A 27,285-nucleotide genomic window follows, 5' to 3' on the forward strand; every position below is an offset into this window, starting at 1 on the left:
TCAGACTCCCTGGTGGCAATCCCCCTTCCTGGCCATTAGGACTGAGATAATTAGGGCTAGAAGCCCTGACCACTGGCATTCCAAAGTCATAAACCTTCAGGTGACTTAAACACTTGGTTACTTTCTAGCTTCTTCCTTCTCAATTTATCAGAATTTATGATCCTTCCTCCTTACCCTCAACTGCAAGAACTGAATTTATGGTCCTTTCCTGGAACTTTCCACTCACTAGTGCTCTACCTTCATCCTCCTCTTGTTTCCCTGATCACTGGAGCCCTATAAGAGTAGTTTCTGAACCCCTTGCTCATCACTGGATACTTTGGCACAATAGTCCATCCACTCAGCTAAAATGGCTTGACCAGTCCTAAGTTTCCCTCTAAGAAAATACTCTAATCTCAGTTTTTCTAGCATTACACTACCTAAACATGAATAGTATGATACTTAAAAAGCTTTTCTAAAATCTTAAGTTATATCTATAATGTAATCCTGTCAAAAAAAAAAAAAATTCTAGCATGACCTGTTCCCAATGAAGCCAGCAGAGCTTTTTATACCTGCTTTCCCTTAAAGATATCTGCCAACCCTTTTGTGAATGACCTATTCTAGAACAGCCCGAGAATACAAGTTCCCTGGCATAGTTTAACTCTGTTCTCATTTTGAAAATGGGAAAATTTTGTGGCACTTCTTACTTCCTATGAACTTTCATCTATCATAGGCAGTTCTTCAACAATAACATGTCTGTTCTTTTAGGACCCAAGGATATGGTTTATTTGGGTGAAATGACTTGATTAACGACAGCTGTTCTTAGCAGCCCTTTTAGTTATTTATGTTCTTTCATCTCCAATATACAGATCTTATTCTCTTTTTACAGAGGAAAAAAAGGAACAAAAGACTTGAGCAATCTTTCCTTCTTTGTTAGTGATCACTACCCCATTTACACCAAGCAAAGTTCCTAACCCCAAAAAGCAACAAGAAAAACAACAAAAAACAAACCCAGTTTGTCCCTAGCTTGCCTACTAAGCCTCAACTCATTTGACCTGTTAGAGCAGGAACTGTTTAAAGTTTCTGAACTGGCAAGAAAAAAGATGCATTTAACTGAGTAAGCATGGATCCTTTTTCTTTTTCTTTTAAACATGTGTAAAAGCTCACTTGTTCCCTAGGAAAAAGTCATGAAGTTTTTAATAAGTGAGAATGGTCTATTGATCCAATGTACAAAGATTGTCATTTTACAAGACAGAATTATGGTAGGGCTCCAGTCTTCTCTGCTCCTCTCCCTAACAAAGGAAGTAGCATGCAACACTGTATTTAAAAGAAGTCACTGTAAAAAAGACTGTATTTTTATAGTGAGATATATTTTATATCTGAGTGTAAAAATCCTGAGTTATCACCTTGTAATCCTAACATCTGAGCACCTATCTTTGTTTCCTTGGTTCTATACACACATACACACACACACACACACACACACACACACACACACACACACACAAACTGGTTTTAGCCTTCCCACAGAAATGATAGAGAGACAGATATAAAACATGACAAAGTCAGAAGCAGCAATCTTTTTCCATCAACTCTGACATTAACATAAATGAACATATTTGAAGATACCTCAGAGATGTTTTCTGGCTGATTCTACCATATTACCCAAATCACAGGACCAAATTGAAAATAAAAAGTATGTGAAAGTGGACAGATACCAAATATAATCAGCCTTTTTGTTTTTTAGCAAGGATTGTAATAATTTTATTTGTAAGCATTTTATTTACTGTTTCTTGCTTCAAAAATATAATGAGGGTAGATGTGAAAGAGAACAATTTTTGATGAAAAAAAAATTAGTTTTAACACTGAATATTTATTGTGATCAAATGCTATTTCTTCCCATGTGAAATAAGATTATTTATTTTTCCTAAATCTCCAAATGACACTGTGGCTGAACCTCTCTGAGCAGGTCTGGCCTAAAAACAAAGCAAAGAAAATGGTTAGTAAATTAGGGTAAAAGCACACATTGTCCTAGCATTTTAGTTTATAAAATACTTTGTAACCTCACAAAAGGGGGGGGCCAATAATATCATTCCCACTTTACATATGAGGAAACTAAGGCATAGTAAAGAGTTTTAAATGCTGTGGCCAAGGTCATATGACTACTAAATATCAAAGGCTGGAATGGAAGGACTGCAGGTCCTTTCTAAATCTGGTACTCTTGCTTCTACCACTGTACCAGGCAGCACACAAAACTAAGGCTAATTTAATTCTCATTGCTTTATTGAGCAAGACCCATTCCTCTTAAAAAAATGAGACAAGATCAACAAAAATTAATACTACCTGTGAATCATGATATTTCCATCCTATCATGTAATAAATCTGAAAAGTTGCAGGTACTGAGCCATCCTCATTTCCATACATTTCTAAAAAGAAAAAAAATTGTTAAAATTCCAAAAGGGGGCAAGGGGATAATTCACAATAATATTTCTTGCAATAAAACACATATTAAAAGGTAGCGCTAAGAAATTACTGGGTTCTTCTTATGTAAAGACATTTAATGCCTGACACAGTGTTGAAGTTATGGAATAAAGAAGTAGTTGTAGTTGGGGATGGGAAAATGAACGGCCAACTATTTATTCCATGGAGGTCAATGAGAAAGAGGTCAAGGGATCTAGAAATATTTTGAAGATAAAGGAACATTGAGTGTCCCTTTGAAGTAAAAAAGAAGCCACATTAGTAAGATGGAAAAGAGCTCCCTTGGTGAAAAACAAGAATATATGGATCATTAAACTTTTCTCTTACCTTGATATATTGCTGCAGCTGCTAACATTGTTTCCCTATGAAGTAAAGGTTTTCTATTCCAAGAACAATTACTTTCTCCCATACCTAAAAAAAAATATATATATATATATATATACAATAGGCATTAGAGAATACAGTAACTACTTTAAGGCCCTGAATTTCATAATTTTATCTTTTAATAACTTTATTATTGTTTCAGTATGTAGATAGATTGGTTGTGGTTTGTTGTTTTGTTTTGGGATGGTGGTGGGGTAAGATTCAGAGGCAAAAATACCTTGTCTGTTCTTCCTCTTCCTAAGCCAAACAATAAAAGTCAAATTTCAGAAGCCAAACTTCACAAGCCTATTTCCTTTGTAGTAAGTTGTCTAATTTAAGTCAGCCATACAAGGTTTCTTCAAATGGAAAATACTTTCTTTTCCAACTGCTTCTAGATTTTATTGCTATTATTAGCTCTTTTAAAGGGGAATACTAAAAACTATCGCAAAATAATTTTTTACTTTATATATCTTTACTCAATTCAACAAATACCTATCCCTGCTAGCTGGTGAGAACATAAAGGGAAAAATAAAACAGTCCCTGTCCTCATAGTTTATAGGCTATTAGAGAAATACAAAGCACATACTACCCAAGTAGAAGTGGATGAAGCCTTCTCTTGAAAGACTTAGAAAATTTTAAGTGGTGGAAGGGAGGGGCACAAGCAGGATTCTTTATGCAGGCACAAGCGGGCTGGGCTAGTTTCCTAGGGGGAAAGCACATGTAACAAAGCGGAGGGCTAAGTAGAAGCAGAGAGTAACTAAGAGGATGGGTCACCACAACAGGACACCTGTGTTTTGGTTAGGGGACACCGAGACTGCCTAAAAAAGTTGGATGAGGTGAAGTGCAGGGTGTGAAACAGAACTGAAGCTCAGAAAAGAAGAGACCTGGATAATTGTAGATAAGGGACTCTAATACGGAGTAGTAGTTTTTGAACACAGGTCCTCTACTTTCCTATATTTTGTTTTCTTTTGCTTTTATATTATCCTCACTCCTTCCCCAAGAACCACACCTTGAAATAAAGAATAGGAAAATGAAAAAAGAAACTTTAGCAAAACTAATTTTATTTATTTAAATAAAATATTTAGTGTTCTACATCCATCACCCATGAAAAGAGACAGTAGTATCCTTTCCCATGTTAATAATAATAGCTAACATTTTTTAAAAAGGATTTTAAAGTCTGCAAAGCACTTTGGATACATTATCTCATTTGATCCTCCTAAATAACCTTATATGAGAAGCAAAAACTATTATCTCTATTTTATCAATGAGAAAACTGGAATTCAGAGATTTTAAAATGACTAACCCATGGTCAAAAAAGTATTAAGTATAAAAGGCTGCATACAAATGTAGGCCTCTCCTGACCCCCTATGACTTCCTTAATATAGCTTAAAATCACATTACTGCACCATTTTGGCTTCTGTATCATAATGATACATCCTGAGTCCCCTTATATTTTTCCATTCAAACTGCTTTCTAGCTATACCTCTTCCTTCCCTTGCATCTTTTATTCACTTTCACTGGTGAAGTTTGTTGTTTTTTTTTCTTAATCTCATAAAGCAATGAATATAGAATATCATGAGTTTTTATTTGCATTGTTTTTATTCAACTGAACCCAATCTTTTGTTTATTTATGTATTTGTTTGTTTGCTTGCTTGTTTTTGCTGAGGCCCAGGGTCTCAAAGCTAGAACTTGTTAAGTGTCTGAGACCAGATTTGAATTCAGTTCCTTCTGACTTCAGAGCTGGTGCTCTATCCACTGTGCCACCTAGCTGCCCCATAACCCAATCTTTTAGACCCCAGAGCTAGAATGATCTACAGAGGTAATCCTATCTAACTCCTCCATTTTATAGATGAGGAAACTAAATCCCAAGAGGGGCTCAGTACTTGTCCAAGGTCACACAGGCATTAAGTGGCAAAGCCAAAATTCAAACCCCAGATCCTATGACTCCAAATCCAGGGTTTTATCCACATACCATACTACTTTCCTTTTTTAGCCTTTTGAATCCTTAGTCTTTTTAGATCTTGACATTTTTATGCCTTTGATACATAGCTCTTTCAATTAATGTCACCTATACATTTGATAAGGGTGACAGCTAAACTTACACCCAACTCATTGAAATGAATTTTAAACAATAAGGTTCCAAAGACATTCTATTAAAAAACCACTCTAAAGTTGACTACTAACTAGTTTCAAATGTATTTAACTATAACATCATCTAGTTCCTCTTTTACTATCCGGTCCACAAGAATAGTGCCACAAGGACCACTTCATGGAGCACAGTCAAAGTTCAGGTCCGTGTGGGTGCTATGGGTTCTGCTTCTAGCCATAAGATGACCAAATTCTGGGAAGACTTGATATTCTGGTAATATGACAAGCTTGGAATAGCTCCACGAGAGCAGCTTTAAGCTTGGCTTCTCTTCTCTGAGAAGCACTATTTAACTTTTGGGATTTTCCAGTAAGGGGTGAAAAAAGGCAGTCTACCCTTTATCCTAGGATCACGGCAAGTCCAAGCAGGTGGTAGCTAATGCAGAGTGATTTACCTGAGCAATCTTATATGTAGGCCCTGGGCTACCTTTTCTCTTTTTCTAGTTCTTTTCTGATCTTATGTGAATAAGCATCTATCCCAATATGATTACGTCAGGGTTTGGAGGCAACTTCATCAATTTAAGCATCATGGCAGAGAAGAAATACTTAGCAATTTCTTGAAAAGTATCAATATGAGAATTAGATTAAATCTGTATATTTAATAGTAGGCCTGCTCTAGGAGTTATTTGAACATAAAGCTGGAATGAAATATAAAATGCCTAATCAAAAGTCCTATAAATGGCTTTATCTTCTATTAAGTCTTAAGAATAAGCCTCTCAGTAGGAAGTCCTATAAATGGCTTTATCTTCTATTAAGTCTTAAGAATAAGCCTCTCAGTAGGTTGTAATAGTTAAAAATTTGATAGAGATTAAGCATGTGATTGATTTCATTAGTATAGAGAACACCTAGTGAGGAAATTCCCTCTAGCAAGGTAGTGTGGAACATTTTCTACTTTTATTTTAGAGGTCTAGAATCCTGAAAAGTAGCAAGTTCAGGGACGTAGTCAGAGGTGTCAAAAGTGGAACATAAATCTTCTTGACTCAATATCCAAAAAGTCACATCAGCTCCCAGTTATTAAATGCTATTTTAAGTTTTGTTTTTGTCACTATATCTAAAATTCTTCTGGGGCACAAGAAATGAATCTATATCAGACTATATTTCTAGGTATAAAACAGAGCACAGGCAACAGAACTACTCTCTGACTGTGGTGACCTTGCAGTGGTACTTCAAGGTTAGGAGGATGTGACAGACTTTGTCAAATGCTAAAATCTAGTTAAAGAATTCCACCAGTCTAATACCCTGTCAAATAAGGTTGATCTGACAAAACCTGTTCTTGATAAAGCTATACTGAGCTCCTTGTTATCAAAACTTCCTTTCAAAGATGTTCATTAATCTACCTTTTAACACATTCCATTATTTTGTTAGGAGTAGAAGTCAAACTCAATTGCCTAAGGTGCACAGATTTTGTTCTTTTTGCTCTCCATGGAAAAAATCACTCACAAAGATTCAGCAATCACATCTTCTAGCTCTTTCTAAATCCTAAGTCTTTGGGCCTGGTAACTAACCAACAAGAGTGAAGAGCTCTTTTATCACTTACTTATTTTTACCTTGGATTTCTAAGTCCCTGTTAGGCATTTTATATTTTTTTCCAGTTCAAAATACATTCCCCTCAGCAAAGAAAACAGAAATAAGCAATAGTTAAAAAGCTCTGACCTCTCATTTATCTTTATTCTAACCATTTTGATCAGCAGTTCCTATCCTTTTCTTAATGCTCATTTTCTCAAAAGTCAAAATAAAAAACCATTTTGTCATCTTGGGAATTCCTTTATTCTGAGTTTTATCTTTCCTAATGTTATTCTTGTGAGCTCAAGTCATACTTTCATCACATCTATTTTTCATTATCTTCACTTACAGATACTTCTGTCCTTCCTTTTTGAAATGTCAGATGATGAGTTTCCTGTTCATCTACATTTATCTCCTTAAATTCTCTCTTTTCTTCCTTATTATAATCATTTTTCTTTACATTTGCAGAATTCCATTTTTGAGAGATTATGCTTTGTGGACTGATTTTCTCTATAAAATTTTAGGCTGTGAGATCCCACTGATTCCTTTTGCAGAATACCTGAAATCTGCTTTCCCTCAAACTAGAATGCATGTGAAACTATTGTAAATTCTAAAATAAATTCCCTCACAAACTTCTCAACATTTATTTCTCACACTCATACTCATATTCTCAACTCAATTTCTTACAATGAGATAGAATTAGCTCTGCTATACCTTCTATAATGTTTCAATGGCTTTATCATTTATCATCAGACTAGCTACCAAGACTAAGTCTTGTTTCTCTTTTTAACCAGAAAAGCTTTTCATTAGTTCTTCCCCTTCAACTGTTTATTACTTTTTTTTTTTTTTTAAAGATAGAATTCAGAATCCTCAGCAGCTGAAATAGTGGTAATTCAAAGACAATTATAATTATACTAACCAGCAGAGCAATTATTATGAATTAAAAATTTTAGTAATAAAAAATCAAATCTACTTTTATAATTAAAAAAACATAACTCCCCCACCAAAAAAACTACTACCTCCAAGTCCTCTATATGAATGTCATTTATGTTCAAAATAGGTATGCATTCACAATGTATTCTGTTCTCATTAATATCTGATTATTACAGATAAAATATTATCCATATTTAAATTTTTTTCCTAGTAGCAATATTTTTTGTTTGATTTTCCAATATAGCAAACAAACATTAGCTATAAGTAAACTCAATTTTTTACAAAGACAAATATTTTTCAATTAATTAAATCCAAATTTTAAGAAATTCATTAACATCATAGATATAGATTTCTTATATGCTCATGATCTATTAAGAGCTAAGAAGGATCTTTAAAATCTTTTAATTCAAACTTGTATTTTAATATAAATGAGTTATTATGTACAGGGCCATCAACATTCAACAGTGTTGAAAACAGCTTAATGGAGGAAATACAGTGAAGTTTGACTTATCCTGTATTTTGTGATGAAAACAAAATACACCCATCATGTGTTTAAGACTTTCACAGTTCTTTTAAGGTAAGTTCAACAAGATGTAAGAAAACTATTTCTTCATTTACTGATTGTTTCACATGAATAATACTTAGATGTATTGCTTAGAAGATAAATGAACTTACCTTAAAACCACTGTGAAAGCCTCCAAATTCCCACTCATTCATCAGCTGATGAGTATTCGTTTTGTAAAAATTAGCCTGGACTTTTTCTGTGAAATAATAATGGCAGTTCACATAGGGCACACCAAAATTACTATGGGAAAAACACAAGAACAATGCAAAAAGTTCCTAACACCAATTTGAAGAGTTAGATAAAAATATATGTCCATTATTTTGTTTAAAATAAATAACCTAGTTGATCTTCAACCTCTGATACTCCTAGGAATAATATAAAATCTCAAAAGTTTATGGTGGTAAATATAATTTATGATTTCACTGGTTTGAATTAGTTTTTGAAAACAGAGCATAATCTGTTTACTATAACTTGATATCTAAATATTAAAGAGTTTCTTTAAGCTTTCATAGAAGTTAAGAACTTTCCCATGGTCATATTGCTGATAAATGTCTTAGGTGGAATCAAAATCTAAGTTTCTAAATGGAAGAGAATATTTTGTCCACTACACCAAGATGAGTTACATAAGGTACTATCCCAATACTACACTAAGTAAGGTCATAAGGTACTATACAATGCTGAATAAAAATGCTAAAGCTATCTCAAATGAAAGCAAATGGTAAGAAAAAGTCCAACAAACACGATCCTTCAAATAAGACAGTATATTCAAGTTAAGTCACAGTGAAATGTCTTGGGAAATTTTTAAGTATTATGCCAAGATTCTAATCCATTTGCTTCATTAGGGAAGTAGGAATGGAGTGATTATAGGGGTAGATAGGAAACACAGGTACTGTCTTTTGAGAACATTTATAGTTTTTAATATTTTATAAATTACCAACTGAAAAATCACAGCACCACAGTATTTAGTACTGGAAGGTACTTTGGAGATCATCTAAACCAGCCCTTTTAAATGACACCTAGAAAGGGGAAGTGACTTACTTGTCCCGGGACAGAGGTCTGTAAAAAGCACCAAATTCAAATCCAATTGTTCTGATTTCAAAACTTTTTTGCACTACACCCTGATAGAAGGGTGACTGCTACCTCTCAAGTCACAGAGTTCAAAGGAGCCATAATACGCGCTGGGGATATAAAAACAAAGAAGGAAACAATTCCTACTCAGGAGTTTACATTTTAATGGGGAACCGATGGTTGGCAATTAAGAGTGTGTATTAATAAAAATCTGCCTGCATGCCAACTTGTGCACATGTTTCCCAGACAATTTAAGTTTTTTTTAAAAAACTTTTTGAAAACTAAAACACTTGTGTAAGGGCCCTTTAAATGGGCGGACACAGTGCATCGGGATTGAGGCCCAGAAGTAATTTCTGTGGATATTAGGACTGCCCTTGGGCGGGATCCTGGCCATATTGAGATAGTTTTGTAATGGGTGACTCTCTCGCTGATTGGCTGTGTGTGTGACCTCACAGGCCCTATATAAGCCCACTGCAGGCAGCAACCGCCCTCTTTAACCTCGTGCTGTTCACCCTGGCTCCTAGCCTGGGTGGCCAAGCCAAGATGGGTAGCCGAAAGAGGTAAGGGTTTTGGTAGTGAACACGTGGGTCTTCTGACCAGGTGTTCACTCGGGAACCAACAAGTCAGGGCATCAGTTAGGGCATTATGTGAGTAGGTATAATAAAGGCTTTTAAGATTACATGTGGTTGTTCTTGAGTGCGCTACCGGTTACTAAGCTATAGATTCAAGAGATTGTGGCCAGAGACCTTAGAAGGCCTCAGAGGAGGCGAGCCGGGTAGAGCTCACACTGCAAAGGACAGTGGTCAAAGGTGCTCTGGTGGGTCTAGGACAGACTAGTAATTGTAACTGCCAGGAGAGCACGTTACACACTTGTACCAATATTTTCCTGAGTTTAGAAACGAAGTTTTACATTCAGAAAAAATACACATAATGAATGCAATAAATACTTTCTTACAAAAGGGGAAATTAAGAGGCAGTAAAAGTAGAATTAAAAAAAAAGTTCAAGGGGAGGTTAAGGGGTACAGTGGATAGAGCAGAGCATCAGCCGTGAAGTCTGAAGGACTTGAGTTCAAATCCATCCTTAGACACTTAACACTTCTTAATGTGTGACCCTGGATTGCAATATAATACAAATAATTGTAATGGAAAGTATTCACTGTAATAAGTGAAGTAGTGGTGAGACTTGTATATACTGATACAAAATCAAATGAATAGAAACAGAACTTCATTCAATGATGCTGCTGAAAAAAGAAAAGAATTGTAAAAGACTTTAAAACTATGTTCAAAATAATGACTATTCATGATGAGAGAAGATTGATAAAACTCTGTACCTCTTGCCAGATAGGTGTTTCTAGAAGTGTAAAATGAGACAAACATTTTCAAATAGAGTGAATAAATAACTGTTTAAATTAACTATATTTTAAAAAGCAAGGCTTGTGATAGTGATTTCCCCAAAAAATAATAGAAAAATGAATGTCACAAAATACCATTTATTTGTATGCATGTATGCAATAATGGCTAATATTAATAGATAACATTTATACAGTATTTACAATATGTCAAGCACTGTAATAAGTGACTTACAATTATTATATTATTTGATCAGAGGATAGTAATAGCTATTACTTTCCCCATTTATACTTGGGAAAACTGGGGCAAATATAAGGTTAAGTGTCTTGCCAATGGTACATTTGTTAGTAACTATCCAACTGAGGTTGGATATCCGCGGTTGGCCTTCCGGATTCCAAGTCTGATGCTCTATCCATTGTGCCACTGAGCTGCCCCTACATAGTCTTATAGCTGTATCCATATGAAAGTAGAAGAAAATTCATAAAGGGGTATAGACAATGAGGGCAGTGTTGGAACAACCTTATGAAATTTGAAGTATTTTATTTTTTTTTCTTTAAATTCACAGATCTAGCTGTCCTCTCAACAAGACATTGCACTTTTTTTCCCCTTTAAATTCACAGATCTAGTTGTCCTCTCGACAAGTGAAACTTCAAATATTATAAAAACAAAAACAAGAAAAAAAACCATTAAGCTAAAATTATAGTTTCAGAGTATCATAAGCAAGTCTCCATTTATATTCTTTATGTAAGAGAATGTTTATTATCTGTTACAATTCATGCTCACAATAATATATCAAACTAATAGGGATAATTGTAAAGTCCTACAGATGGTTTAGAAAATCCCAATTTCATAAGTATAAAATAGGGGAGATTTGATCAGGTAGCAATTTATCTGAAAAAGATTTTGGGATTTTAAAGGTACTATTCCAATACTACACTAAGTAAGGTCATAAGGACCTATACAATGCTGAATAAAAATACTAAAACCATATCAAATGAAAGCAAATGGTAAGAAAAAGACAGTCCAACAAACATGATCCCTTCAAATAAGACAGTATATTCAAGTTAAGTCATAGTGAAATCTCTTGGGAAATTTTTAAGTCATTTAACCCCAATCACATCAGGGGAAAAAAAAGTTCAAAAGCTGGAGTCAACTTGCCATCTGGGGAGATGTGGGAGAAGGGAGAGAAAATTGGAACATAAAGTGTTGTAAAGACTAATGTTGAAGAATTGTCCATGCATATGTTTTGAAAAATAAAAAAAACTTTAATTAAAAAAAAAAAAAAAAGAAAGAAAGAAAAGCTGGAGTCAGAAGACCAATGCTTTAAATCTCATCTTTATCTACTTTGCTGCACTGAGATCTCAAAGACAGTTAAATCACTTCTCAACGTCAGTTTCAACTATAAATAGCTATAATACCCCAATGATTGTGATAAGATTCAAATGAGATAATCTATTTTAAAGTGCTTTGAAAATTTGTACTAAATAAATCTATGGAATTTTTATTAACCCTAAAATTCTTATAATTTCCCAGATTCCAAACTAGTGGACTGCTGGTTAAATAAAAAACTTGACATATAAAAAATTACATATCAAAATCACAAGTTCATTTCAACAAACATTTTTAAAGTGCTACTGTGACAGAATAAAAGTGCAAGGAAGGTAATGAGGGACATGAAAACAGTGAAATGGTCCCTGTTCCTTGAAAGCAATTATAACAACAATAATTAATAACACAATTATTGGAAATAGGATATCTAACAATGCACAGATAAATATGTGCAAAATACTACAGCAATTTCTAGCTAGAGAGATTAATTTCTTTTTAAAAAATAAAAGCCATCTTATATCCCAAAGAAATACTAAAGAAGGGAAAGGGACCTGTATGTGCCAAAATGTTTGTGGCAGCCCTTTTTTGTAGTGGCTAGAAACTGGAAAATGAATGGATGCCCATCAATTGGAGAATGGTTGGGTAAATTGTGGTATATGAATGTTATGGAATTCTGTAAGAAATGACCAACAGGATGAATACAAAGAGGCTTGGAGAGACTTACATGAACTGATGCTAAGTGAAATGAGCAGAACCAGGAGCTCATTACAACAACAATACAGTATGGGGATGTTGGAAGTGGATATCTTTGACAAAGAGAAGATCTAATTCAGTTCCAATTGATCAATGATGGACAGAATCAGCAACACCCAGAAAAGGAACATTAGTAAATGAGTGTAAACTGTTTGAATTTTTGCTTTTCTTCCCAGATTATTTTTACCTTCTGAATCCAATTCTTCCTGTGCAACAAGAAATTCGGTTCTGCACACATATATTGTATCTAAGATATACTATAACATATCTAACATGTATAACACTGCCTGCTATCTAGGGGAAGGAAGGGCAAAGTCAGAACAGAAGTGAATGCAAGAGATAATGTTGTTAAAAAAACTACCCATGCATATGTACTGTCAAAAAAAAAGTTATAACTTTAAAATATAAAAAAATAAAAGCCATCATTTGTTATTTCTGAAAGGCTAAGTAAAAATAACAAGGATTCTAATGCTAGTTCAGTTATCATGAAACAAAACAGAACAAATCAAAGATTACTTTACAAGAATGTCCTTTACCTTGTAAATCTTCCATCACCTCAAACATTCCTGGGAAATTAACTTGAATTTCATCAGTATCCTATTTTTTAAAAAGAAGAAAAATATTACATTGATTTTTAAAATAATTTTATTAACTTTAGAAGGAAATGAAAGATCATCTTATAAGAGCTCCTACTTGCAAAAATCCCTCTATAATATTAGTGGTAGGTGGTCACTGAACCTTCACTAAAATATTTCAATACACAGGAAACATACTTTTTAAAAGAAGCCTATTGCATTTGTCAATAGCTATTATATTTCTCAATAGCTATATATTAAATAGCTTTTCCTTCCTTATACAGGAGCCAAAAGCTCTTTATTATTTCTATCCCCTGATTCTAGTTAAGTTCTCTTAAGTTTGAGCTGAGTAACCACTTCCTATAGGAATGTTTTCTGATACTCTAGTTCTTAATGCTCTCTTTTTTCTGAAATTATCTTGCATGTACCTATTAATTTACATATATTCTTCCCTCCTCCCTAAGAAAGTATTGTTTGGAGTTTTCATCTTTATATATTTATGGCATAACAAATAGGAGTTAATTACTAAGTGCTTTTTGAAGTGAATTACTCAGTTTCATATCTACAATTTCTTCCATTGCATCAAAAACTGATAACAGTTTCTAGACTTAACACCAATTTTGGTTGACAAATGGGAGTGTATCCAGAGGAGGGAAATCAATTGCCAAGAGTTATTGGCATTATTATACTTTTCACATCAGTCTGTCTACTCATAATACAATCACTTTAGTTCAAGTTTTTATTATCTTTCCTCTGGACTACTGTACTACTTTTGTTTTCCTCTATCCAGTTTTCTTCCCAATTCATTCTTCATGGAGCTGTAAATGAATATTCCTAAGCAGAGCTATGTCATATCCATTACTCAAAAAATCTTCAGTAATTTCCTGATTATCTTCATAATTAGAGAAAAACGTCTATATCTAGCATTTAAAACACTTTGCAAATTGGTTCTAGGCTTATTTTCTGAGGCTCAATATATTTTATATAACCCCACCTCATTCACTCTACTCCAGCAAAATCAGTCAATTTTCTGTTTTATATTCATGTCACTGCATCTTCTGCCTACCTGTTTTTGCCTAGAAAATCCCATTAAGCCAGGAATCTTTCCTTTTTACCTCCATTTTTAAAAAAAATTCCCGTTCAAGCTCAAGCTTCAAGGCTCAGCTCAAGTACTACATTAAGAAAGCTTTCCTGATCTGTCTTTCCATTTTCCTCTAAAAAAAAAAAAAAAAAAAACCCAAACATCCTGTACCTGAAGACACCAAATGACCCCACAAATAAGCTCCCTGAAGACAAAGTTCATTTTTTTGTATCTCTAGTGCCTCCAGTACACACAATAAGGATCAATGTCCCTGACCAATTGTCATGCCTGAGAGAGGATGTTAATTTAATACCAATCATTGACTAAGAAATGAGGAGCAGATAACTCATCATATATTCCTGATGTTGAAAATAATCAGAAAGGAAGGAGAAAAAGGAAGAAAGGAAAGGAAAGGAATGAGGGGAAAAAGAGAAGGGAATAGGAGAAAAGAAGAAGAGATCAGGGAAAGAGAAAGCTTTGGGATTAACTATATTAAGTTTAGAGATCAAGCAGTAAATAAAAATTGACTAGTTGGGTATCTCTGACTCTTAAATGAATCAATTATTGTACTGAATTATAATAGTGGGCTTTTTTCCCTTGTGAATTAAAAGAATACATGTAGCATATAGTCCCAAACTTATAGTGGCATTTTAGTTAAAATTTATTCTGTCTCTTATTATAGCCTTCTAAACAGGAGTACTCAATTCAATTCTTTCCTTTCCATCCTTCATGTCAGAAATTGAATTCGAAAATATTAAGCAGTTATATATCCAAAGCACATATACTGTTATAAACAATGAATATAAAGATTATACAATATAAAACCTGAATAATAATACTCGGGGTTTTGATCTGGGCCCTCTCTTTTCTCCCTCTATATTATTTACTTGAACTAATCAATTTCTCAGATTAAATCATCAACTGTATGCTGAAGATTCCCAACTATCTTTCAGACATTTCAAAATGGCTGAGCAGTACACATTTTAAATTCAACATGTCCAAAACCAAATTTATTATCTTCCCTTCTAAACCTTCCCCACTTACCTTTCTGGTTATTGCAAAAGTTAATACCATCCTCCTAGACCAGGGGTTCTCAAACTATGGCACACGGGCCAGATGCGGCCCGCTGAAAATGTTTATGCGGCCCACCGGGTTATGGCAAATGGGCTGAGGGGTGGAGACAGTGTGAGTTTTTGTTTATACTATAGTCTGGTCCTCCAACAGTCTGAGGGATAGTGAACTGGCCCCCTATTTAAAAAGTTTGAGGACCACTGTCCTAGACCCTCAGGTTCAAAAGCTGTCATCTCCAACTCCTCAGTGTCTCCACTTCCTTTTTCTCTCCATGGCCAATATTTCATCAAAATCAAGAAAATTTTAAAAATTATTTCTGAGCTACACAATTGACAAAGTACTCAATTTTCTTAATAGTTACCACAGTCAGTGTGTTAAAACCAGCTCTTCCCAGCAGATGGCCCAGATCACTGACAGCAGTAAAAGGAGAAATGTGTGGAGAAAATCCTCCTTCTCTTTCAAGTTCTGCTAATTGTAAAGAACATCGAAGTTCAAAGAGTGTATCCCCTCCAAACATTGCGCCAATAAATACTCCATCTGGTTTTAAAACATAATGAATCTGTAAGACAAAACAAAACAAAACAAAAAAAAGAAAAAAAAAAAAACCTGTTCAGAATAAGTACTAATCCCAAAGTTAATTCTACTTACATTACAGAATAAAGTAAATGTATTTATGCATGCAATAATTTAATATCTCAAAATTATCACATATATGTGAAGTCCTGGCAAATACATTAAATGATCTGATGTTCTATTCAATAACTTCTATGTATTACAACTATTGCGGTGCAATCTATTCATTCAGCCATCATTTAGTCAAGAGTAATTATACAGTAGTTGTACATTTAAACACTGCATAATCTGAAATATAAAATCAATTTTCTACCTATAAAACTATCAACTAACCAACCACTTTAACAGATCAGTATCAGAAGTGAAGTAGATAGCTACATTCTTACTCACAATTTTCAACCTTTGACAATTCAAACTGTATTCTGGAATTCGGCCATATATTTGATAATACTTTGATCTTGACAAGGAAGAGAGCTCTTACTTTGAAACAGGGCTCATTAAATCAACTTACAAGCCAAGATAAACAACTTAAATTTAACATTTTAAAATACAAAAAAAGCATTACTCAGAACTGCCTTTACAGTCACCTTTTCTGGCTCTGGCTCCTTCTGACCATTAAATGAAGTTATTCTCAAGGTTTGTTGTATTATTTTTTTCTTGTACACTTCCTTAGATTCTTTAGCCACACTTGGGAGTATAAATGTAATTTCACATTTTACACTGCTTTATAAAACAATGAACTTTCCACAGAATCTTGTGAGGTTAAATAGTAGAAGTCACCTGTCCATAGCCAGAGAGCTAATAAGAGACAAAGCTAAAACAGGAAGCTACATTGCCTTACTCCAAATCCAATGATTTCCTACTACATAATGTTGCAGACGGGTCCCACGTCTGTTTTTATCAACCTATATCTTTCTCCCAAGCTCTAATTCCATAGCTTTAACAACTTGTTAAGTGTTCCTATCAACTATCTCCTTAAATACTGAGCCAGGCAGTTCCAGCTAGGGAGCTGGCTATGAACAAATAGGAGAATGACTATAGAGTAGAGGTTTTAGCATGCTTACCTCTATGGTCCTGAGCAATATGTTAGCCCTGCAGCTAACTTCATTAACACAACTATAATTCCTCCAAGGGCACTGATAAGATGAAAAACAATGACCACATGCTGGAAAATGATCTGGAGCTACAAAATGGCATCTTCCTCAACATAGTGGGTTATATCTGCACTACTGTCTCTATCACTCATCCATGTTCAAGATGAAGCACCTGGCCCTCATCTTTCCTTGGTGTTCAGCCCAGCTTCTCTTTACAACAGAGGTATTGGATTCAAATACATGGCTTTGAGAAATCTGGTCATTCTTATCACCTTTGTTCCACTGGCTATTAAGCTTGTCTATGCCATCCAAATGGAATTCCTGGCCAACATGTCACTGGTTATCCATTTAGTTCTCAGCTCCAAGGTCAATCTTCAACAAGACCAGGGAGGGAGATAGAACTGGACAGAGACTTGGTCATAACCATTCTCAATAGTCCCACTTTTTTCTACATGTTCAACAATACCTAATTGTTCCTATCCTACCTAATCTTTAGCATCCTGGTCACATGTTATATGAGATATTGCTGCCCTTGTTCACTATCATATGATCTTTGAGAGACAGTTCAAGAGTGAGACATTCAACCAACTACTGCAGAAGACTGCCAAATTTAAAACCCTATTGGGAGCTTTTCTACATTTCTGGCATCATCTTGGAATAAGTAAGCATGCTATCTGAACTCTAAAGATATAAGAGGTTCTGTTCCCTTGCTGCCCTCTCCAAACTGTAGTCCCCCTTTCATTAGAATGGCATTCCTTAATTCAGCAATAAAACTAGAATATCTAAGAACATACTAGGCTTTAAAAAGTTTTCATTTTTTAAAATAGATTCCTACTGTGATATCCATGTTATTCTATTATTTAAGAGTGACCTTGTTCAAATACTTGTTTAGAAAGTGTGCTGGCTGTATAATTCTATATATAAAGTTTCTTCTACTAGAGAGCAGCTGGTTTTGCATCCCTGTTCAATTTTTATTACCTATTCATTTGACACTAGGAAAAGTTCCTTACTCCTTGACCCTTGGTATTTCACACTACTACTTTCTCTTGGTTCTCCCCTGATGTGACCATTTCTTCTCAGTCTCCTACACATTTATCATTCATATCCTTTCCCCAAAGCACAGGTGGCTCTGTGCTGCCTCCTCTTGTCTTTATGCTTATTTGATCTCAGTTCTCACTGGTTTAATTACCTATCACCTCTTGACAAATTTCTCCCAGATCAGCTCCTAGTCTCCCTTGTGTCTCCAACTGCCAAATGAATTTCCTACTCTAATTAAACCCTCTACACAGCTGCCAAAATGATTTTTCTGTGCTTTAAGCAGAGATCTGACCATGCCATTCTTCTACTTAAACTTCAATTGCTTTTTATTACTCTTATCAAATATAAACATTTATAAGTGATATTAAAAGTCTTTCATAACTTGTGATCTCCTTTTGCAGTTTTATTACATATAATCTCCTTAAATAACCTACTTACCTTCTTGAAGTTCTTTTCCCATAATATTCTTATTCCCATCTTAACTCAGAAAACTTTCTCTTCACTTCTACCTCTTTAATTTCATTTAAAGTTCAGTTTAAATGCCACCATTCTCTCAACTACTAATTCCATAAATACAATTAGCTCAACAAATATTCATTGATTTCAATTTTAATACTCCAAATCTTTGATCTATAAGCAAATTTCAAACAAATTATTTTAGTTTGTGTTTTTAATTTCTTAAAACTTGCAATTCTGACTATAGTAAAGAAGACTGCAGTATATTTAATGATAGGCCTTTAACAGTATTATTAAATTATAATAAATATTTTTCTCACCTGTTTAAATGCTCTAGGAAGATCATTCACCCAATGCAAACTGAAATATAAAAATTTTACAGTTTAATGGGGAAAAAAAAGGCAATCTTGAAATATAATGCCTTAAAACAAGGTACTACAAATTCACTAGGGATGTCTCTACAATCCTTTATGACTCTAAAGTTTTATTCTTTACATCAATCTCTTAGTAAGAAATCAGTCTACTAGCTTTTCTTGAAATTTAAACATGTATATGTGAAACAGTTTAGCGCAAGGGAAAATAAGTGATGGATTTGGAGTCAGAAGGTATCAATTTTCAAATAAGGAGAATTAGATTACATCATACCTAAAATCCCTTTCAGATTTAAATTTAAAATCTTGTTTTATACTTAAAAAAATCTATTATATTCCAATGGCCTTAGGTTATCTAAGTAAAAATTATGTCATTCTTATTAATAAACCATAAATGAGGTTTTTGAGGGGAAAGAAATATATAGCATACTAAATTGCTAGAAATTTTTATAACCCTACTTTAGCAGATAAGTATTAACATCTGCTATAGCTTGAGCTAAATATTATTATTTTTAATAACAATTTTCAAATTTTTTTTTTTTGTGGTGTTTTCCATTAGTTTAGTCTAACACGTACTGTGTGACAATCATTGTCCTAGTCCATGGGGCTACAAAGACAAAAATAGAAGAATATTTGCCTTCAAGGAGCTTATATATGATGTATCCATAACAATAGGGCAATTAGATGGCACAGTAGATAAAGTGTTGGGTCTGGAATCAGGAAGACTCATTTTTTGAGTTCAAATCACTTTACTAGCTGGATGACCCTGAGTAAGTCATTTAACCCTGTTTGCTTCAAGTTCTTTATCTGTAAAATCAACTGGGGGAAAAAAAACCCACTCTAATTTCTTTGCCAAAAAAACCCCAAATGAGGTCATAAAAAGTTAGAGATAACTAAAAAACTACTCAACATGTTTTGGGGCAGGATGTCAAAAATACATCAAGTAGGCTGCCCTGAGAGGTAGATTCCCACTCAGTTCTTCAGGCAGAGAAAGACTAGATGACTACTTATCAAGAATGTTGTAGCAGGAATTATTTTTTACATCCAGGTAGGACTATAAGGCCTCTTAAATCTAAGACTAAAGCTTCCACTTTAGGGCAAACTGCTGAAACAGAAAATCACTAAATAGATAATATCTATCTTTGAGATCCTGGATTTGTTATTTACCCATGTGACCCTATCCAAGCCACTCAGCTTGTCTGGGCATCAATTTCCTTATCTGTAAAATTAGGTTTTATACAAAAGTTGCTTCTACCTCTAAATCCGACGTGACCCTGTAAATGAAATGACCTGTTCCAGATCAACAGCAGATTAATGAAAGAAGGCAGCGAGAATTTGTCTGCTTTCCTAACAGTGGACTATTTCTATTAAACTAATATTTCCTGATTATTTTTGTTTAAAAGGAGGGAACAGACTGTAAACTTTTACGTTTTACAGGACAGGAATAGTGGGAAAAGACACCCTGACAATAATGAAAGCAGATATAGGTATATGCTGTTGAATATGCTGTGAACCACGTCTGAGGAAAATAAATACTATGACCATGGAATATGCATAGAGAAATTGTAGTGATCAATTGCTAAATTAAGAGAAGCCGAGATTATGAGACCCACAATGTTTAAGGTGTGAATCCCTTCAAGGCAGAAGGGATATGTACAGTACACAGAACAAAGGAAGAAATGGTCCTGGGGGGAGAATCTATAGACAAAAGAGCTAATTATGGAAAAGGCAGACTAACCAATGTGTTGTACTAATAGAACTCTAATTTTTTTTTTTTGGCTGTATTTTAACTAATGTCAAATTGTTTTGTGAATTAGGTCTGGCACTACTAGGTTCCTTCATTTCCATGTCTTTTATTATTTTCTTCAACTTTTTTTTTGTCTACATGATTTTTTCTCCCCTAATTCAAAGCAATTTTTTGGGAGTTTTTAATGCCAATTTTATTATATTGACTCATTTTAAACATTCCAATGAATACTTTTCCAATTATTTAGGTCTACTTCTGTAAATTATGTTTTACAAGTGCATTTAAGTGATTCGTGTATTATTTTGGCAGACAGATTCCCAACTGTTTTACATATTCTATAAATTTTAAGTGGAATTTTTCTTCTTATTCCTTTCTACTTAGTTTTATTGATACTATGTAGAAATGCTGCTATGTGTAGATTTACTTTATATTCTACAAATTTTCAAAGTTATTTTTTTAATGAACTGATTCAGAGTGAACTATTTGTTCTTTTTTAAAAAATTAAACCTTTGTAATAAGAATTATTGAGAATTTAAAAAAAGTAAAAATGAAATGCCAACCTTAAACTGCTAACAACCAGATCAAATGTATTTTCTTTGAAGGGAAGAAATTCTTCATCAGCTAAAACACGGACTGTAGGTACTTCTGTTTCTACACTGTTTTTCTATGATTAAAAAAGAGTAAAACTCATTTCACAGAATGCTAATTATTCTTTTGATGATCATTATTAAACTGATATCAATATAATTCTATGAACTACATACCAAAGCATTTTCTGCAATGTCTGCTTGGAAAATTTTTCCAACGACTTCCTGAAGAAAAATAATACAAATCTGATTAAACTGACAAAAATATTTTTGCTGCTGAAGTTGCAAAAGAGAACAAATCTTAAAATACTAATGATTTTTCAACAGTAAAAACCTTACCAAGTAAAATTTCTAAATAAAAGTAGTACAGAATAAGACACTTTTAATTACTTGCATGAGATAAATCTTTAAATGTTTACAATTAATCTTCACTAACAAGATGGAGAATATTGTTGTGGATAATCAAAATCTATAAAACCCATTCTCAGGTAAGCTGAACCAGGCACAGAGAGAAGGGAAAAGAGAAAAAGATGTATATTCCCCCACCCCATAATATAAGATGCAGGGAATGTTTCATTTATTGTTTTTAACCCTAGCATCTAGTAATATAATGCCTTCAATGCAAAAAGTGCTTACTAAACAGATATAAACATTTTAAACTAAACTGAAGAATCGAATTATCCAGTAGTTACATAGTACATATTCAGTAATTGTATTTTGAATGACTCAATTCAATTTACAATCTACGTCTATTTTGCAAAGTCTAAAAAAAAAAAAAAAAAAAAAAACAAATATAAAAAGTGAATGTCTGTAATCAATATCCTAGGTTATTCAGTTAGTCAAGCAATTTGCATTCATGCAAGCAACACTGCACCTACTCTTGTTTTAATTTGACTATTTGTGCTGGAATCATCGATGAAGCTTAAAACTGACAAAAATGAAAGACAATTATGGATAAAACATTTTTTAAAAATATATATAATGTAAACATTCATTGCTATTACATTTGCAATAATTCAAGAAAACTGGTTGTAGAAAATACTTTTGTACTTCTGACAAGGAAGAAAAATGAATAATGACTATTAGCTTTTGGAAAAAGAATAAAGAATTATAGATAAAAATGAAAGAAAAGGAAAAGGGAAAACAGATTCTGGCATTTTTATGCTACATATATTTTGACAAAAATTTAAATATACTTTAAAAAAATCATTTTATAAGGACATAGATGATATTTTTTTAACTTAAAAATATCAACAACTTTATCATGTCTCAAAGAAAAACCATCTTATTTAAATATACCTTTATATACCTTATTTAAATGTTGTGCTATATAACCTCTTCCACAGCCAACATCCAAAGCAAGAGGAAAATCTCTAAAAAGAAAATAACATTTCAATAATACCACAACACATGAAAATTTTCCAAGTTAACATTTTTGTTATCTTTTTGTAGCTAGACACCTCCATTTTTAAGATTAGCTCAGTATGTTTGGGAAGCTCCAAAGGAAAATGGAGAAGAGTTATTAAGCTGCCTATCAAAATGAAGGTCTACAGAGCTATTGTGCTGATCTAACTGTTGTATACTTGTAAAACCTGGACAGTCTATCAACAAGTACCATGCTTCCGCTTGAATTGTCTTAGAAAGAGTTTGGCAAAATAAGGTGTAATGAGATCCTTTCTCGAGTTAAGCCACCAAACATTCAAACTCCAGTAGAGAGCACAACTTTGTTTCAAGTCATTAGAAAAGATTAGAGATGTCAAAAGCTAAAGAAAGATCAAATGAGGAAGACTCAGAAATTGGGCAAAGATAGTTCTACTGGAGTTCTCTGAAGTTAACTAGCAGCAGGAGCAATCGGCTGACTAGAAGGTTCTAGCTAATTCAATGTCAACTACTGCTCTTCATTCCCACATGTTCCTCTAAATACCTTCTGCCCTTTGCGGCCTCTCTGGTCTAAGGGAAAAGCAGAAATGGCAAACTCAGTTTTTGCAAATGCTTTTCAGTATAGAAAAGATGATGAGATTTAATTGATTGAAGCACAATCCTGGTGAGCTAAGAGCTTCATTGGTTTGCTTGCTTCGGCCAAAAAGTCAATCTTTATTGTTTTGCTTTGAGTTCTGAGGGTTGGTGAAATACTCCTTACTCCCCAATACCACTCCAGACTTCCCTCTACCATCATTATTCACTACACAGATTTATTACCCACTTGAAATCCATGGTCACTATCTATCAGTCCCCATGACATTCTCCCTCCTTCTTCAATGACTTTACAGGAAAGTTTACTATTTCTTTTTCTAGCCATCTCTTTACTCTTCCAGTGATTAAGTATGAGATAGTGTAGTCAGTACAAGAAAGTACAACCATGGGATAAGTAGCATCAGGAAGAGGCTGGGTATCAGTAAAGGACAAAAAAAAAAAAAAAAAAAAAAAAAAGAGGAGAGAGAAAAGTGTGAGATGAGAATAAAATTGTAAATTTACACAGATACACAGAGAAGATTTTCCAAAGAGAACAATGGAAGGGCTAGGAAGAAACAAAGTGGACACTGGGAAGTATAGTTGAGACATATGGGAATGAAAGAATAGAGCACTAAGACTGAGGAAAAAAGTTCATTCTTTAGCATCTGGGGATTTGGTATCACTGGGATAAAAGAGTAAAAGGAGATGGAAAGAATTAATCGAGCAGAGACTATCACCACTCAAAGAACAAGAAAAAATGACTATAAAAAATTCCCAGTAACTGTGAAATAAGTCAGTAAAGATGGCAGAGTAGAAAGAAGCAGTAGAATCCAATTCAATAGAACCTACAATTATTCCTAGAATGAAGAGAAAAGAGAAATCTTTTTTTGGATTTCTGGTTTAGGAAATCCAAGGGTGCAAAGTTATTTTTCCAGCTCAGGTCAGCATAAAAGGATAGACAGAGGTCTTGGAGGAGCAGGGATAAATAATCAGAAGACCAAGCAAAATTCTCTAGTAGAGGGATTATATAGGATATGTATCAGGGCAATGAGCTGTTTAAGACTGGACAGGGACAGGTCTAATGTGTAGATATTCAAGAAGTAGTTATTAACAGAAGTACACTAGAAATTTAATCATTCTAACTGCAGACCTGAGTCCAAATCCCAGTGTGTACCGAAGAAGGAACTGTGTCTAGCTGTAGCAGCACCCTACTGGACTTCCAACTAGGGAACTTGCACCAAGGGGTAGCAATGATCTACTGAAGTTCCAACCAAAATCAAGCCTAGCTGGTGTCAACCAGAACTGAACCCAGGTGGGGAGCAGGGAAAGCTCAGAAAAGAGAGCAGATTTTATCCTGTATTAGATTTCATAGGAAACAGGGCAAGTCTGCATGCAGGTATCCATCCAGAGCCACCTCTAATCACCTTCAAAATTCAGGGACCCAAGCCATAAAGTAGCAGCTAGACCCCAAAGTATACAAAATAAGACCAATTAAGATCCAGGTATTCCCAGCAGAAGCCAGAACTTAACATAAAGCTCCAATTCAGGAAGTGAGGCTGGAAGAATGGGCAAACAGAAAAAGACCCCCTATAAAAAAATGCTATTATTGATTCATAGAATAAATATTTATTAAGTACCCACTATGTGATAAGTGGTGGGGAACCTAAGAGGCAAAAAATAGTCACTGCCCTCAAGAAGTTCATAATTTAACAGGAAAGAGTATCTTGTTTGTGAAACAATCAGGAGCCAGCATCTCTGGAACACATATTGGGCAGAAAGGTATTAGAGAGATAAGAGGAGGCTAGGTTATGAAGGGTTTTGAATGCCTAACAGAGCATTTTGTATTTGCTCCTGGGGAGGTCATAAAAGGAAGCTGATTTGAGTGACCCACCAACAGGTTATGAAGGTGAGAGATGGTGAAGAATTCAGGACGAGGCCTGTGTTTCATACCTAAGAGACTGGGAGAATGGTGGTATCCTCTATAACAGGGCAGATAGAAGGCAAAAGGTTTTAGGGGGAAAGATGAGTAATGTTTTGGACACGTTAAGTTTCAAGATGTCTACTGGACATCTAGTTTGAGATATTAAAAGGCAGGTGGAGATGTGAAATTGACAAGGAGTTTGAAGCAAAAAAGTAGATTTGAGAACCATCATTACAGGGATAGTAATTAATCCACAAGAGCTTAGATCACCAAGTGAAATAGTATATATAGAGAAAAGATGATCCAAGACAAAACCCTGAGGGATATCTCTGATTAGTGGATATGATCCAGAGGAGGACTCAGTGAAGCTAACAAAGAAGTGGTCAGATAAAGTAGGAGGAAAACCAGAAAAGAACAGTGTCTCAAAAGCCTAGAGGGAAAAGGGTATGAAGGAGAAAATGTTCAACAAGATGACGAGAGATCACACAGAACTAGAACTGAGAAAAGGCTACTGGACTTATCAACTAAGAATAATGAGACCTGAAGAGCAGATTCAGTACAATAAGGTCAAAAACTATATTGTAAGAAGTTAAGAAGAGATCTAGAGGAGTAAAAGAGGGGGAGGGACTTATTTTCAAAGAATTTAGCTACAAAGGGCACATGAGATATGAGGATAGTTAGTGGGATCAACTGAGGGCTTTTTCAAGATGGTCATAAGAACCATAGTTGAAGGATATTTAGATCAGAAATATACACATACACACACACAATTTATTTTTTAAAAATTTACAAAACATATGCATGGGTAATTTTTCAACATTGACCCTTACAAAACCTTCTATTCCAACTTTTCCCCTCCTTCTCCTCCTTCCCCCCCAGATGGCAGATAGTTTAATACATGTTAAAAATTGTAATGTTCTCTTGTTGGGGTTTTCTTGGGATCTCTGGGAGCAGCCTTGGTTTCAGTTCAGTAATCACCACAAGTACAGCCAGGGGTTAAAGTCCAAATCCTTTATTGTCTCTTTCAAGGTCTTGTCTCCTTTCAGAGAAGAGAAAACTCAGTAGAGAACAGAATCACTATCCACAAGTATTCGAAGGGCTATAGAGTGAAAGAGATTAGATTTTTTTTCTGGCCCCAGAAAGCAATAGAGAAGTGGCAAAGAATTAAGTTTATGTTAGAAATAAGCTAATACTTGATAATTAGAATTATCAAAAAGTAGACTGAGCTGCCTGTGGAGACTGTAGATTTCCCCACACTGAAGCACTTTCAAGTGAAAAGCAGATATGAAAACCAGATAAACACTGATTACAACCTGGTTCAGGTGATAAACTGCACTAAAGATGTTCTAAAATCCCTTCCAACTTTAAAATTCTGATTCCGTGTAATGCTTCAGGACATAAATGATGTTTTAGGATGCTCTACTTTTTATCTAGGGAAAGTCAGGACATTGAGAGGAATAGCTCTAGTACAGTGGGAGGAAGTCTAGAAGGGCACTGACAAGTGTGCATAAAATGAAGGGGTGAATAAGCTTTGGTCTGAGTCATGAAAGATGCTAGATCCATCAAAGTAAGATTCTAGTTCACACTTTGATACTTTGGCAAGTTGATCATTACCTACCTGGCGATATCATATACACGGTCAGCAACACGACTACCAACCTATAATTAAAAAAAGTGACAAGATGATTCCTAATAATTTTAATAAAATATCAGTCTAGTTCTCACAGAATTCGTACTGGGGTGTTTGGGGGGGAGGGGTGTAATCGTGCTCGTTTTTTTTCTCCAACACTAACACTTAAACGTTTGTTGACTGACTGCTGAACTGACAGGACTCGCACTCCACCAGAACTCTTAAGAGTCAGTGCGCCACCCTAGCTCCGGTCTCCGCGCCTTCGCTCAGGACGGTTCCCTGGGCCTGGCGGAAGAAGCCCTTCTGGATGGATCGGCCTCATTTGCAGCAGAGGGGCGGGGCCGCGTCGGAGACTCTCACCTCCTCCTTTAGGTACTCGTACTTCAGAGGCTCCGGCTGCAGGGCCGCCCAGTTTTTTTGCTTCCTCTTCAACACCCGATCGAATACATTCACTACGCCAGGAGAAGCGCCGCCAAACACGGAATGGTATGAAGAAGTCCCTCGAGTTCCGCTCTGCCGGCTACCCCCGCAGCCACAGCCCGCCCCACGATGAGGAGCCGGCAGGACCAGGCGCCGCCACCACCGGAGCCCGGCACCCCTCAGCATGACTGCCGCAGCCCTCAACCTCCGCGTGACCCCTTCGCCGGCCACGCCAACGTGCCGACAAGTCTCCGCCCTCACGTCTCCGCGCGTGCGCTGACGCAGAGTAGGGGATGCTTTTCGGC

General features: G+C 35.0%; 1 protein-coding gene across 3 annotated transcripts; it reads right to left on the reverse strand.

Annotated features, from left to right (window-relative positions):
- Positions 1 to 1,709: 1,709 nt before the first annotated feature.
- Positions 1,710 to 27,266, reverse strand: NDUFAF5 (NADH:ubiquinone oxidoreductase complex assembly factor 5). 3 transcript variants are annotated; one of them, XM_074287837.1, is made up of 11 exons: positions 26,921 to 27,266; positions 26,549 to 26,589; positions 22,366 to 22,429; positions 21,234 to 21,281; positions 21,030 to 21,133; positions 18,672 to 18,711; positions 15,552 to 15,749; positions 13,000 to 13,060; positions 2,782 to 2,865; positions 2,320 to 2,402; positions 1,710 to 1,952 (listed from the first exon to the last, which is right to left on the reverse strand). In XM_074287837.1, the coding sequence occupies exons 1-11, from the start codon at positions 27,164 to 27,166 to the stop codon at positions 1,866 to 1,868; spliced, it is 1,056 nt and encodes a 351-aa protein (XP_074143938.1). In that variant the 5' UTR covers positions 27,167 to 27,266; the 3' UTR covers positions 1,710 to 1,865. The 3 variants fall into 3 exon arrangements, with proteins under 3 accessions (XP_074143938.1, XP_074143939.1, XP_074143937.1); XM_074287838.1 differs by lacking the exon at positions 21,030 to 21,133 and adding an exon at positions 21,313 to 21,332 and having other exon boundaries at positions 26,921 to 27,248; XM_074287836.1 differs by lacking the exons at positions 21,030 to 21,133; positions 26,921 to 27,266 and having other exon boundaries at positions 26,549 to 26,566.
- Between the last annotated feature and the right edge of the window lie 19 nt (positions 27,267 to 27,285).

Source organism: Sminthopsis crassicaudata, chromosome 2, assembly GCF_048593235.1.
Source record: "Sminthopsis crassicaudata isolate SCR6 chromosome 2, ASM4859323v1, whole genome shotgun sequence".
Classification (NCBI taxonomy): Eukaryota; Metazoa; Chordata; class Mammalia; order Dasyuromorphia; family Dasyuridae; genus Sminthopsis; species Sminthopsis crassicaudata.

What these genes read in the sequence shown, in the direction of transcription:
- NDUFAF5 (XM_074287837.1), bottom strand. Translation starts at nt 27,166, where the DNA reads ATGCTGAGGGGTGCCGGGCTCCGGTGGTGGCGGCGCCTGGTCCTGCCG. An exon ending in ACATTGCAGAAAATGCTTTG is followed by an intron (nt 21,134 to 21,233) that starts GTATGTAGTTCA and finishes TTTTAATCATAG; the next exon opens with AAAAACAGTGTAGAAACAGA. An exon ending in TTCCTAGAGCATTTAAACAG is followed by an intron (nt 15,750 to 18,671) that starts GTGAGAAAAATA and finishes TTTGTCTTACAG; the next exon opens with ATTCATTATGTTTTAAAACC.